The sequence below is a fragment of the Tasmannia lanceolata genome, unplaced genomic scaffold (assembly GCF_043159265.1).
Source record: "Tasmannia lanceolata isolate RefF3 unplaced genomic scaffold, GAP_Taslan_0.1 ptg000012l, whole genome shotgun sequence".
In the NCBI taxonomy this organism is placed as follows: Eukaryota; Viridiplantae; Streptophyta; class Magnoliopsida; order Canellales; family Winteraceae; genus Tasmannia; species Tasmannia lanceolata.
In genome coordinates this window covers 7,598,234-7,612,527 of record NW_027518689.1, presented here as the reverse complement: position 1 = coordinate 7,612,527, position 14,294 = coordinate 7,598,234, and the positions used below count along the sequence as shown (strand labels likewise).

Below are 14,294 nucleotides of genomic sequence, written 5' to 3'. Positions count from 1 at the left end.
GTTCCAATGGGTCCTCCAAGTATCTTAAGCAACTACATAGGAAATCCGCATTAACTCTTTGATATTCTATCCTAGACATTAAAGACTATAGAAAACACAACAGACTCTTTATTTCCACACATAATAAATACCCTAAAAGACAAAGATGACTTCCCACAAAAAATGTGCAAATTAATTTTTATTTACAATTTCCAACACCCTTACTTAAATCAAAATCCCAAACAATTTCTAATCTATATCTGCACTTGATGAAATCGTCATCTTCAACTTTGTAATCTCTTCTTCATGCAACTCGATAAGATTATTTAAATCTATCACACATTCTCTTTCTTTGATGCAGGTGTATTCCCGCTGCAAGCTTCTGACAAATTTTCAATCACATTTTGGACTATTAACTGGCAGAATCTAGAAAAAGGTAAACTACAAAGACGTAGCCTTTTCTTTGTTGTTTCAGACAGATATTTAAGATCTTAATTTGGCCAAGTGATTGGAGAGTAATGGCCATTTTAGTAGACTGTATTGGTAAGTCTTTGACTAGTCAATGTTTCTGAGTTCCTAAGTTATTTATGATGTTTGTAACTCCCTAAGCTTGTTAATGGGCTAGCTTGAATGTCTTTTTTCTCCTGTATTACCTTATAAAAGTCTAGCAAACCTTTGTAATTGTAGTTTTACATGAAAAAGAAAAGCTTTTCTAAGCATTTTGCAAGAATTTCACTTCTTGTTATCTCTCCGCAACCCTAAGGATTTCATTCGTCGATCCGAATTAAAGTGGTATCAAAGCATCTAAGTGTAGCCTTATGACGGTGATCGTGAGGCGATCCTACGCTAGTTCTTACCAACAAAAAAAATGTGCTAGATCAAGTTTCTCAATGGCCAATCGACGCCATCGAGATCCCTATATATCTTTCTTCATTTATACATTCTGGTAGGTGTCTGCCTAACCCTAGCTTACCCATCAAAAAAAGAAAAAAATCTAAGCTTTTCCCTTCGTCTAGTTGGTTACATTCCAACACCTATAATATGCTCTAGTTTTTTTTTTTTTTAACCAAAACCGATTCAAACTTTTGCTAGTAGCCCTCACAACAAAATAACTCAGTAACATTAGAAAACATTTTTCTTCTTTTGACAAAAGAAAATATTCCAGTAAAGAAAACTAAATGCATATATACCAAAACCCTTTTTGAAAAGATAAAGCAAACATGAGAGGTTAAATGTGGGCAAGAACAATCTTTTGAAGATGAGCGAGAGAGGGGGAGATTTCATATATCCTTATTTCTGCTATTTATTTACAATGAGAAAAGATAGACACATAATAGTTGGTAATCAAATTTCATATATATCATATGGCTGGTATTTGAAATGAAAACAGATAGTAGAGAATGGTTTGACCGCATATGGAGACGTCTCATATCATTCTCCTTAGCACATTAGCTTAATTGATAGGTAGAACCCTAATGAAAATGCCAGAATCGCTGTTGCAATGACGACCTTGTTCATGTTCATCTTCTCAAGTACACGTTCCTGCATTCTTTCTCTTTCCTCACTCCAACATATTTCCCTCTCTCCATTTCTTTCAGTCAAATCATCTTTCTCGTCATTCTTGTCTCTCTTTTCTTTCTCTTTATTAACACAATCTCCATATTCATGACCATCACCTACCTCCCATGTCTTCTCTAAGTCTTTTACTTTTTTCCCTTCCTTATAATTATCATTTGAAACATCCTTGGCTTCATCCTTTCTTTCAAGTTCTTTCTTCGGCATATCCTTTGGCGTTATTGAGTCTTGAGCCTTTTCCTCTTTCTTATCATTATCTTTTGCAGCCTTCTTGCGTTCATCCTTTCTTGCTGGCTCGGTAGTCAGCATTACCTTCGATGTCCCTGTCTCTCGTCCCATTTCCTCTGTCTTAACATTTTCTCTTGTAACCTCCTTCTTGGGTTCATCCTTTCTTGCTGGCTCTTTCTTCTGTGCTTCCTTTGGTTTCTCTGGGTCTTGTGCCTTTTCCTCTTTCGTACTAATAACATTTGTAAGCTGCTTCTTGGGTTCATCCTTTATTTCTAGTTCTTTCTTCATCACTTCCTTTGGTTTCTCTTGGCCTTGAGTCCTTTCCTCTTTCTTAACATTATTATTAACAACCTCCTTTGGTATTATTGGGTCTTGAGCCTTTTCCTCTTTCTTATCATTATCTTTTGCAGCCTTCTTGGGTTCATCCTTTCTTGCTGGCTCTATATTCAGCATTACCTTTGGTTTCCATGTGTCTGGTTCCATTTTCTCTTTCTTATCATTATCTCTTGCAACCTCCTTCTTGGGTTCATCCTTTCTTTCTGGTTCTTTCTTAATCACTTCCTTTGGTTTCTCTAGGCCTTTAGCCCTTTCCTCTTTCTTATCACTATTATTAACAACTTCCTTCTTGGGTTCATCCTTTCTTTCTGGTTCTTGCTTAGGCATTTCCTTTGGTTTCTCATGGTCTTGTTCCCTGTCCTCTATCTTACCATTATAATTAACAACCTCCTTGGATTCATCAATTCTTATTTGTTCTTTATTTGGCATAGTTACGAAGAGAGAACCATGTGCAAAATTGTGGGTAATCTTTTCTACAATTGTATCTTCTGGGATTCTAAATGCCTGCTTGAACCGACTATATTTGCTATCACTTATGAGCCGCTCACCGCTAACCATTAATTTGCGATCAGCTTCAACTTTCACAATCACCTGCTCCTTCTCGAAACCTTAAATAGAAGTGAATAGAAATATCAACTTTAAGCATAATTAAAAATTCTGATTTAGGAAATACAAGAATTCAATTCGTAAACCAATGATGAAAGAAATTCGAGACTTGTTTGGGAACCATTCATGAAAGACTCACTAGTTACAAAGTTTTGATTTAAGAATAATCTGAGTTGGAAGAGACAAATGGTCAAAAATAAAATTCAAGAATTGTTTGGGGAATATCCGAAAAGATACATGTATTTTTCTTATTTGAACGTAAAACAACCTCCCCCGCCTCGTCCCGCCCCGCCCCAAACACACACATATATGGGATTTGCTAGGAAATTTCGTGGAAAGCCATTTCGGGATTAGGGAATGAATTTTTAGAAGGAAAACAGTTCCCCAACATTCTAATCAATTAGAGTCGGGAATAGGAAAGAATCCTTTCGAAAGATTCCTCAAATCAATATCTGCCTTCGAAGCAAAGGAGCTTAGGACCAGAAATATCGAAGAATAGACAAAGGTTCATTCTATCGGGAGGGAAAAAGCTTTTTATATTTCTAAATCATTCTGGAAACTTTGTCTTTCTTGAGGCTGTTTGTTTGATGAAATCGAGCATCAGGTTGCATCGGGTGTTCTTAGATTATGTGGTCTCGGGTATTCTACTCCGACAGTTCCTAACTCACACACAACTAGATCTAATAACACTCTTATTCACTCAAAAGTTGTGTACAGGATCCCTCCGCTCGAAGTCAAGACACCTAATGTCTTATGAATGAAACTCGGCTTAGGTCAGGGTCTTAGGAAAGTTCCTCAGACCCCTTGCTAATAGTCTAATAGCAAGGGGTCTGGAAATATCAATTACTTCTGAAAATAAAAAGTAAGCATGGAATTGATATTTCCACACGCCCACACTCTTTGCTATTATAGGGGGTCTGAGGAAAGTATCTCAGACCCCGACCTGAGCCAAGTTTTGTTCATGTCTTATCTAGAATGTGGCAAGAAGAAAGTGTTGATTCAAAACGAGTTTTTTGTTGGAGTTGGAGGACCCTAATTGGTATTTTAACATAAAGTAGTTGGCTTCCAAAAGAGTGCAAGGAAAATGCCAAGGTACATAGAGAAGGTTGCACAAGTGATTCTAGATCTCAAGGAAGAAGGTAGAATTTAGAACAGCACTTCTATCTCTTGCTTTCATAGAAAGCAAAGAATTTAGGAAATGGCTTTCCATGAAATCTCCTAGCAAATCCCCTGGCACCCCACACACAGTGTGTGTGCATGTCGAAATGATATGGTGTATCTAGTTGCACATGATAGGGGTACAAACAAAGTAAACCCATGGTTTTTGGAGTTTTTATACGGTGCCTACCGCCCTTGATATTTGATCCAACAGCAGTCCACTTTTTAAGAGGCTGCTGTTCCATCACATATCAATGGCGGTACTTTTGACGTACCACCCACATGGGACTTGACTGTCTGTCACCATATAATTTCTTTGGTTTTTGATCCAATGATAGGGGAGGTGATAAATTCACCCACTTGAAAGAAGAATACACCCCCTTATAACAGAAATCGTTCAGTTTCAATGCTTCTGGAGTTGACGCTTTCTTCTGCGGCCCTTAAAGAGATCTAATGATTTCAGTTAAGCGTATTCTTGTTCATGGGGTGAATTTAACACATCCCAATAATAGAATGTTATAAAATTGGCTGTTGTTGGGTCAAATCTAAAAGCAGGCACTGTGATTATGGGCATGTACCAATGGGCATGATATAAGAGCATATACACATCCATGCATTTGAAAAGGGTTCCTACACTTGTGTAGATAAGTTATCTACACACTAGCTTAAAATATAGTGGGAGCCCACATTGTTTGTGTGATCCAAACCATTCATTTGAAAGGCCCTCGCATGGATAGGGTGTCCACAAAAAATTAGATCCATAGGATCATCCCAACCCTACAATTTGTGGAGGTAAAATGGACGTGTATAAACCTTCACAAATTAGTCCATTTTTTGCCTCCACAGTTCGAATGGTTAGGATGATCCTATGGATCTGATTTTTTGTGGACACCCTATCTATGTGAGGGCCTTTCAAATGAATGGTTTGGATCACCAAAACAATGTGGGCACCACTGTCTTTTAAGCTAATTAATGTGTAGATAACTTATCTACACAAGTGTGTAGGAACCTTTTCTCATATATATATATATATGGGATATTTTCCCGCCCTTAAACTGATAAAATCTCCCCCTTTAACGGTTTCTGTGCGCTTGAGGATGAATTCACCCCATTAATGTTTTTCTTTGCCTTTAAAACTGAACGAATAATGTTAAAGGGGGAATTTATCTGTCAGGCTTTAGGTAGGAGTGCACTAACTTAAACAATGTAGTGCAGCCATCATTTCAATAAAAGAAATTACTCCCAAAAAAAACTTTAGGTAAAACGCCCCTTTTTCCTTTCAAACCGTTGTATTATAAAGAAATTTCAAGAAAGGTACATATATTTAACGTCTCCTGAGCAAATTAAGCATTATAATAATTTCACAACGGAAATGATATACTCAACTCTCTATTTTACTTGGGACAGGCCCTATAGTGTGAAATAGTAGTCATAAATACACTACAAAGGGCTGTCCCTAGTAAAAGAGGGTGAATATATCACTTCTCTTTTTCAATAGACCATGAATAGCCTGTTCTCTGACTTGAGCTCCACATTCAAGTTCTTCAGCTTCTCCAATTGGTTAAATTCTTGTGGGCACCCCATAAAAGGGGATGGAGCCTAGAGTTAGGGTTAGGGTTTAAGGAAATGAAAGAAGGAAGATGAGAGAGGTTGAGGAAATAGGTAAATGAAAGGAATAGAGCTAGGGTTAGGGTTTAATGGTTAAACGCAGTCACTGGAAAAGGGTAGTTAAATAATCCTGTTATGAACTTTAAAGAATACAAGGAGTAAATAATCTTGCAATTTTTGAATTAAATTCAATCATGATGAATAATTTGTCGGTTTCTGACATATTACTCTTACAAAATCTATGCAACCAATGTGCTATGATTTTTATCTGTATTCTTAATCTCCAACTGATCGGTGTATAAACTTCTCAAATTCTAGTTTAATAACTTAGAGACTTGACTCTACTTGAGTCAACTCAACTCAATGAGTCAGTCATGACTTAATTTTTGATGAGATTGAAGACTTAACTGTGGGGTCCACTATCGGCTTTCAACATGTTAGAAGATCGGCAAATGATAAGGCGGATGCGCTAGCTAAGCGTGGTGTCTCCGGTGGTTCTATTATGTGGTTCGACCACCTTCCTCCCTGAAAAGGGGTTTTCTCTGTATTTTGTTTTTTCTTCGTTCATGTTTCTTTCTTGCTTCCTATTGTAGATATGGGTGGTCCATCTCGGCCTCCTAAATTTGCTATATATAATTATTGCCATTTCAAAAAAATATATAATCAAGCCGGTTGTCATATCTAATATTAAATTTTGCATATCTATATATGCTTCTTAAAATTGGACATGACCAGATTGCATAGCTTGGTAGATAAGTTGTTTCACTTTAGTTATAGAGGTTATGTGTTACCAACCGAGTCATTGATGAGTCGACTTATTGAGTTTTAAGACTACTGCCATTGCTCCCTTGTCACCACCATAGTTAGCAAAACTTAGATTTAAATGTTGTTTCTTTTTTTTTTCTTTTGAAAAACCAACACATTTTGTAGTTTCTCATATTAAAACCTTTATAAGAAAAAAAAAACTCCATTTTTTAGGAAACCATTTGAAACGAATTTTAAAGATAATAAACTCATTTTGCCAACTTTCCAAATTTACCCTCGCTATATTGTTTTTGATAGGTCCCCTCGCTATATTATGTAAATGACAAAATTTTAAACGTATTAAATGCATTTTTTCGTGCTTCCATATACTTGACCGTTCTTTTATTACATTTTTCTTTATTCAATACCATATTAAACTGTCCCAATTTTTTGCCGAATATTATTTTGCTAACAATGGTCACCACCATACTAACACTGTAAGCGTATAATCTAATAATTTACTTAAAGAGACAATCGGATGATTAACCCATGGTGATAATGAGTCCTCCCACACCACCATCTCCCTCCATCATCACCACACATTCGGATGTGACATACTGCGATTATATTTTAATTTGTTGGCGTAAAAATTTAAAAAAAAATCCATAATAAAATAGGAATTTAATCAGAGAAAGAAGAAAATAACAAGACAAAGAGATGGATCGAAGTACCATGGAGTGCAATGAGGAGGACGACATGGCCATCGGAATCACGGTTCCAATTAAAAGCTGGTTCGAAATCTTCATATATTTGCAGCTTCTTGGGTTGCCCTCTTTGTCCTCTTATTGTTCTGAAGTAGTCCATGGTGACTTGGGGTTTGAGAGTTGGTGCAGTTATGGTGAAATGAACGGTAGGTTGTAAAGGAGGAGATGAATTTATAGCAGTACTGTTAAGGAAAGCCACAGTCGCTTCCTTCTTGGGAGGTATAGTGGATTCTTATTCCAAATCCCTTCTGCGGGTAGTTTTCGTTCTATTCCAATTGGAAAATACTAAAGCTTTTCTTGGGGTGTACAGTCGATTCTTATTCCAAATCCCTTCTCTCTCTCTCTCTCTCTCTAAAACAGGGGAAAGAAGAATTCTTTGCTTTATCTGCAGTTTGGAAGGTCTATCGGATTTGGTTATTAAATGGAAGAGTACCTGATGTGGACAAAACTGATGCCGACAAAAACGATGACGGACCTGCGGCATGAAACAATTCCCTTATTCGTAAACTTTTATTTCTGTAACTTTACTTGTAGCCTACTTTTCAAGCACCAAATCTTGTCCGTTTGGTTCTCATCCCCTTCGATGGTGATCAAATTTATCTATTCCCTACGAATGTGATTGAAGGGCCCATTCTCTTCTTTATTTTTCTATTTATCCACAACTGCTACGCATCGAGGTAGTTCCACGTTTTTGGACTGCATCACTACCCCGCAAAGTAAATCTATTTTCCCTTGCTCTAGCTCCAATTGTTCCAGGGGAACTTACACTCCGTGAAAATGATTGTTAAAACTGACACCATACCACTATACTTAGTTAATTACTATTGAATGTTCATATAAATATTCGAACTTCTCATTTGCTAATATCACCATCTAGCTTTGATACCATTTGTTAGCCCCAATTTGATGGATCGATTATGTGTGTTGTGATCATAAGAGAAAGGTAGGAGAGCTTGGGAGATACACGGCCGATGGGCACATGTAGACCTCCACCAAATACCAAGTGTATCGCCAAATAAAAACACTTTATATATATCAAAACAACTTAGAAGAAATCTCTACACTTGTTCTCCCCTGAACCATTACCCTTAAAGCTTGTCTCTAAGCTCTCTCTTGAAGTTCTTATGCTTACAATCTCTATAAAAAGACTCCATACAAATAGACATAAGAGACGTCTAAAATTAGCAAAGACATTATACACATAGTTGTAGTTCCCATAAGTCCTCTAGGTATCCTAAGCAACTACATAGGAAATCCACATTAACTCTTTGATATTCTATCCCAGACATTAAAGACTATAGAAAACACAACAGACTCTTTATTTCCACACATAATAATTACCTTAAAAGACGAAGATGACTTTTCACAAAAATATGTGCAAATTAATTTTTATTTACAATTTCCAACACCCCTCCTTAATCAAAATCCTAAACAATTTCTAATCTATATCTGCACTTGATGAAATCTTCATCTTCAACTTTGTAATTTCTTCTTCATGCAACTCGATAAGATCCTTCAAATCTGTCACACTTTCTTTTTCTTTGATGCAGATGCATTCCCTCTCCAAGTTTCGGACCAATTTTCAATCACATTTTTGGACTATTAAGTGGAAGAATCTGGAAAATGGTAAACTACAAAGTTGTAGCCTTTTCTTTGTTGTTTCAAACGGACATTTAAGATCTTAATTTGGCCAAGTGGTTGGAGAGTTATGGCCATTTTAGTAGATTGTGTTGGTAGGTCTTTGACTAGTCAATGTTTTTGAGTTCCCAAGTTATTTACGATGTTTGTAAGTCCCTAAACTTGTTAATGGGCTAGCTTGAATGTCCTTTTTCTCTTGTAATACCATATAAAATTCCAGCAAACCTTTGTAATTGCAGTTTTAGTTAAAAAAGAAAAGCTTTTCTAAGCATTTTGCAAGAATTTCACTTCTTGTTATCTCTCCACAACCCTAAGGATTTCATTCGTCGATCCGAATTAAAGTGGTATCAAAGCATCTAGGTGTAACCTTACGACAGTGATCATGAGGTAATCCTACGCTACTTCTTACCAACAAAAAATTTGTGCTACACTACAACAAATATGGTTTTTAGCAATGGGCAAGACCGCTGCTCAAAGCAGGCTCAACTGCTACCATTACGTTTAGTAGCGGTTAAATAACCGCTACTAAATCTCCCGTCGCTATTTGTAATGGCAGCGGTTATTAGGGCTGCAACTCGAGCCGGGTTTTACCCGACCCGAAAATAGCCTGGGTTGGGTTCAGGTTTCATGGGTTTCGGGTCGAGCCGGGTTGAGCATTCAAAAGCCCGCATGAATCTCGGGTCGAGCCGGGTTTGAAGGGGCCCGACCGGACCCGACCCGACCCGAGTTACATAAGTTATAGTATGTACATTTTTTTCTATTGTTAGTTAAAAGTTAAAAGTGAAAACCCACACACCCACTGTTATTGTATGTGAGTGTAATTTCTGCTTCTATGAGTTGAGTTGATTCAAGTGTTTGATTCAGCATTGTTTGATTGTAATTACAACATTGTTTGATTACAACATTGTTTGATTCAAGTGTAATGTGAGTGTAATTTCTGCTTCTATGAGTTGAGTTGCCTTGCAAAACAAGAATTTTCCTTAAAAAATTGCGTCAACCTGAAAAAACCCGACCCGACCCGACCCGACTCGAGATTTATCATGGGTAGGGCCGGGTTTGGGAATCGTGGGTTTTCCAAAAAAAAACCCGACCCGACCCGACCCGAGATATTTCTCGGGTAGGGTTGGGTTCTCCAAAACCCGACCCGCCCGACCCGAGTTGCAGCCCTAGCGGTTATCACCGCTGCTACATGGACCGCTTGTGTATGGAACTACTTAGCAGCGGTTATCACCGCTACTGTTTTCAACTCTTAGGAGTCTAGGTTCGCCAATATAGCAACGGTCTTAACCGCTGCTAAATATGTTACTTCCACTAGCGGTCTAATTAGAAGCGGTCTTAACCGCTGCGAAATATCCAACTATGGAGTGGGTTTAGCATCATATAGTAGCGGTCGTAACCGCTGCTAAAGATGTTACATACACTAGCGGTACCATTAGCAGCGGTGACAACCGCTACTAAATATCTAACAATGGACTGGGTTTTGCAGCATACAGCAACGGTCATGACCGCCGCTAAAAGTTACAGTTTTTTTTTTTTTTTTAAATTTAATTTTCAGCAGATCCCAAAACACGGGAATAACAAATTTGTTTGATACATAACCTGTTTTACAATTAGAACCTGTTATATAGACATCACATTTATAAAAACCAAAAACTATACTATTTCAATCGATCAATGTTCACATCAATATTAAAAAAAAAATGTGTTTACATCACTGGACTTTTCGCCTTCATTCATTCTTGTTGATTACTGTAAAGTCAAATTAGGATACATAGAATCGACACCCAACCAAGACAAGACTGTCAAATTTCATTTCCACATGTGATATAGTATGATGCACTGTATTCAGCCTGAAATTCCTTTTCCCCCATCCTTGGGCAAAGAGTTATTCACAAACAGCATCCTTGCAAGAAACAAACACATTTGCGTATGAGTACATTTGAACAACTAGTGGGACACCCGTGCGATGCACGGGGCGACCAATAAAAGAATGCTTTATAACTTCTTCTTTTTTTTAAAGAAAGAAAGTACATTCGTAAGGAGAGGAATTCTAGACTGAGGGCAAAGAGTTATTCACAAACAACATTGTTTCATATAGAATTCCAGCCAACTTCACATCCTACCCCACCACTTCATTCACCTACAACCGGGCTCCCAACCAGTGAATGTGAAGCCGTACCGCTACCCCCATTTTCAGAAATCTAAGATTGAAAGATTAGTTGCTGAAATGTTGCAAGAGGGCATTGTTAGGCCCAGCACCAGCCCCTTCTCTTCCCCGGTGGTCCTTGTAAAGAAAAAAGATGGCACATGGCGGCAATTCCTTGTTTACTATTAATTTCAATGTGGAACTAATATGAACAAATCCCAAAGCACATCATAATAGGTTGCTTCCTGAACATTTTTAGAATAAAAATGGAAGGGATAACATGACTCCTCTAACTTTATATCAAAATACTTCAGGGGTTCCAGAACTCGAAATATAGCATTAAACTGGATATGATGATGCTGATTAAAGTTATCCCCCATCAACATGTTTTGTCCTCCTAGAGCTATTAAAAACCAGATGACAAAACAAATATGCATGTAGGGAGCTGCTATCCCACCCTGAAGGAGTGAATGGCTCATCACCCACCTTTGGCAAAATCTCTATTTCACCCTGTAAATAATTATGCATGTGAGATTTTGCAATTGATATTTCATTAATAAACTATAATTAATCTAAAGGAGCTCTGGTTCCCAGTATGTATCTGTTTATAGGAAAGATGTTCTTCTTCTTCTTCTTCTTTGAATGGTAATGTTTTTCTTCTTCTCAGAAAACGTAATTATATACTTTTCCATTCTCTGTCTCAATGTTATCAAAAAGAGCCATTTACAATTACCTTTCCTCTTCATCTCACATTTCTATTCCAAACCCTGAAGGGAGCTCACCATTTAGGTTCCATTTTTATTTTGTTATTTTTCCCAAAATGGCCGCTATATTTTGTGTTGTCTCGGATTTCACTCAATTTCAGCCAAAAATTAATCTTTGGAAGTTTTGCTTATATCCCTCATTTGCAAGGCATATCCCCATCAGTCATCAAAATAGTAAATGGCAAAAGTTCATGAAAAATATTTCCAAAAACTCCCCAAGTGCTACATCAAACCCCTTTTGATTAATTAAAACACTCTTTATGCAATTCTTAAATCATGTTCTTTTTCCTAAATTTTTCATAGTCTTTAGGTTTATCACATTAAAAGCAATTTGAAGTTTTCATGAGAATATAAAAACAAATGTTTTGGGCGAAGAACTTCGTGCTTTTGGATTTACTCAAAGGGCATATTGTCAAAAGGAAGTTTAATACATAATGTATGTTATGGGGAGACCAAGCGAAGTAGAAACTTAGAAAGGACTAAAGTTCAATAGGAAAATCCAGACTTCAACCCTGCACACTCACACTCATATCTAACTCAGGGAGTTACTGAAGATGAGTCATAAGCGCTCACCAATGGAGGGTGAGTTAGGAACTCCCATATGTATAGACAGAAAAAAAGCAGAAACATATCACTTGCCTCATTAAGCCCAAGAATATGTGACTTGAGAGTCTCTTCATCAATCATTTCCAAGATCTCTGGAGGATTTTCAGATAGCATAGATTCAGCTGCATCAGTAAGGTCGAGATAAACTTCATCAATTGATGCCCTCTCACACCGCCCTTTGCTTGCAAGCACAGAGACTACCTGCAAGTTTAAAGTCCATCACAAAAGTCGATCAAAATAAACACATAACATGCCTCATAATCAGGGGAAAAAGTGATTCCAAATCATTGACGCATGTCATTTGCACCCAACATACCTCTGAACCTGCATGACGATATAAACTTAAGTCAGCTTTGCCACGGGCCACCGGAACCTTAATCAATTGGATATTTGGGCAAACTTTTTTGGCCTCATCTCCTCGCATTGAGCTGAAAAATAGATATTAGCTCATAAGATATTCATAAAATTGATACCAAAGAAACAATACATGGATTACAATGGGAATATTCTACTAACAGCTTCACACCATACTTGCGAGCTTCATAACTAACAGCAATCAGGCCACCACCTTTCCAGAAATTATACTGTACAACAGCAGATGGTAAACCTCTTAAATCTGGCTGTTTCCTTTGCTCCACTACAAGAACAGAACACAAGAAAAGAAGGTTAGACCAAATGTGGCAGATAATTCTTGACCATCACCCGTAATGTGGAGAAATTTAAAATGAAATGCCAAAATGTTCTTGAATAACTTCCATCTGTAAAGAGTACCCCTAAGATTTATTAATAATGATACCTACATTTAATTTGGAATATAAATTCATGAAACATATGTGAGACTTAAGATCAAACTACAACCTCTGCATCTAAACATGGTAAAAAAGACGTATAAATTACTTTTATTTTTCTTTTAAGCGGAATATTGAATTACCTTGTTTTCTTATCAAGGGACAACATATTTAAAAAAAAAAAAAAAGATGTTACGTGTCTAATTGGACATAACACAAAAAAAAATTAGAAAAAGTGGGGGAAAAGATTGATTCAAGGCAACTGGACCTCCTAATGGTTCAATTGGAGAGGAACCATGACTCTGTTGAACAAAGTTTCTTTCTTGGTTGCAAACTTCTCGACATTTCCATTGTTTATTTTTATCTTTTTTTGAAAGGTAAAAGTTTATTACTCCAAAAAGAAAATATTTTACAATCACATAGGGGACAAACTGTCCCACACAAAGACCCCAAAAAACCCATCAGAAATCCTTAACCGCGTATGGTAGAACCAACGGTTTACAACTAATGCACTTAATACATTTCCATTGTAATACAACTATTTAAATACATGAATAGAGGTAGTTACACATTATCAATCAATTTGCCCACTTAAAAGACTCATCATCAACAATTAACATCTACTACCCTAAAACACACAAGCTATAACCACATAATAACTACATTACAACTACCCCCATAAAAAAGATGGCACATGGCGGTTTTGCGTCGACTATAGGGCTCTTAATGCCATCACAGTAAAGGACAGTTTCCCTATTCCCACGGTGGATGAACTTTTGGATGAGCTAAATGGTGCCCAGTTCTTCTCAAAATTGGACCTACGCTCCGGCTACTATCAAATTCGAATTAGACCCGAGGATATACACAAAACAGCTTTTCGCACCCACGATGGACAGGTTTGCCAACAGATAAAGTCCTTGAATACTTCACCTACTGGGTTACTGCAGCCCCTCCCCATTCTAGAGCAGGTGTGGGAGGATATTGCTATGGATTTTATCACAAGGCTTCCAAATTCCTTTGGCAAAACTGCCATTATGGTAGTCATCGATAGGTTAACCAAATATGCTCACTTCTCTGCCTTGCCTAGCAACTTCAGGAGCCATAAGGTTGCTGAAATTTTCGCTTCTTCCATGGGATTCCCCGTACTATCGTGAGTGATAGAGACCCACTCTTTGTTAGTAATTTTTGGAAAGAGTTGTTCATGCTTCAGGGCACCACACTTGCAATGAGCAGTGCATATAACCCCAAAACGGACGGTCAATCTGAAGTGCTCAACCGGTGTCTAGAAATGTACTTGCGAAGCTTTCTGCTCGATGAACCCAAACAGTGGGTCAAGTATTTGCATTGGGCTAAG

At 37.4% G+C, this 14,294-nt stretch overlaps 2 protein-coding genes across 2 annotated transcripts; both read right to left on the bottom strand.

Moving 5' to 3' along the window:
* Positions 1–1,197: 1,197 nt before the first annotated feature.
* On the bottom strand, positions 1,198–7,126 carry LOC143887066 (uncharacterized). The gene is made up of 2 exons (XM_077391175.1): positions 6,966–7,126; positions 1,198–2,726 (listed from the first exon to the last, which is right to left on the bottom strand). Exons 1-2 carry the CDS (start codon positions 7,096–7,098, stop codon positions 1,420–1,422), a joined length of 1,440 nt encoding a protein of 479 aa, XP_077247290.1. The 5' UTR covers positions 7,099–7,126; the 3' UTR covers positions 1,198–1,419.
* A 4,957-nt stretch (positions 7,127–12,083) lies between these two features.
* Positions 12,084–13,973, bottom strand: LOC143888511 (DNA polymerase eta-like). The gene is made up of 4 exons (XM_077392969.1): positions 13,847–13,973; positions 12,669–12,789; positions 12,469–12,580; positions 12,084–12,353 (listed from the first exon to the last, which is right to left on the bottom strand). Exons 1-4 carry the CDS (start codon positions 13,971–13,973, stop codon positions 12,084–12,086), a joined length of 630 nt encoding a protein of 209 aa, XP_077249084.1.
* Positions 13,974–14,294: the final 321 nt, after the last annotated feature.

Bases quoted from the DNA above. Each gene is read 5' to 3' on its own strand.
- LOC143887066 (XM_077391175.1), bottom strand. From the start codon at position 7,098: ATGGACTACTTCAGAACAATAAGAGGACAAAGAGGGCAACCCAAGAAG. The intron at 2,727-6,965 runs GTACTTCGATCC...CTTCTATTTAAG, and splicing joins CCTCCTCATTGCACTCCATG to GTTTCGAGAAGGAGCAGGTG.
- LOC143888511 (XM_077392969.1), bottom strand. From the start codon at position 13,973: ATGGCAGTTTTGCCAAAGGAATTTGGAAGCCTTGTGATAAAATCCATA. The intron at 12,790-13,846 runs GTTGGCAAACCT...CTGTTCTTGTAG, and splicing joins AGTATTCAAGGACTTTATCT to TGGAGCAAAGGAAACAGCCA. The intron at 12,354-12,468 runs GTATGTTGGGTG...TTAAACTTGCAG, and splicing joins ATCGTCATGCAGGTTCAGAG to GTAGTCTCTGTGCTTGCAAG.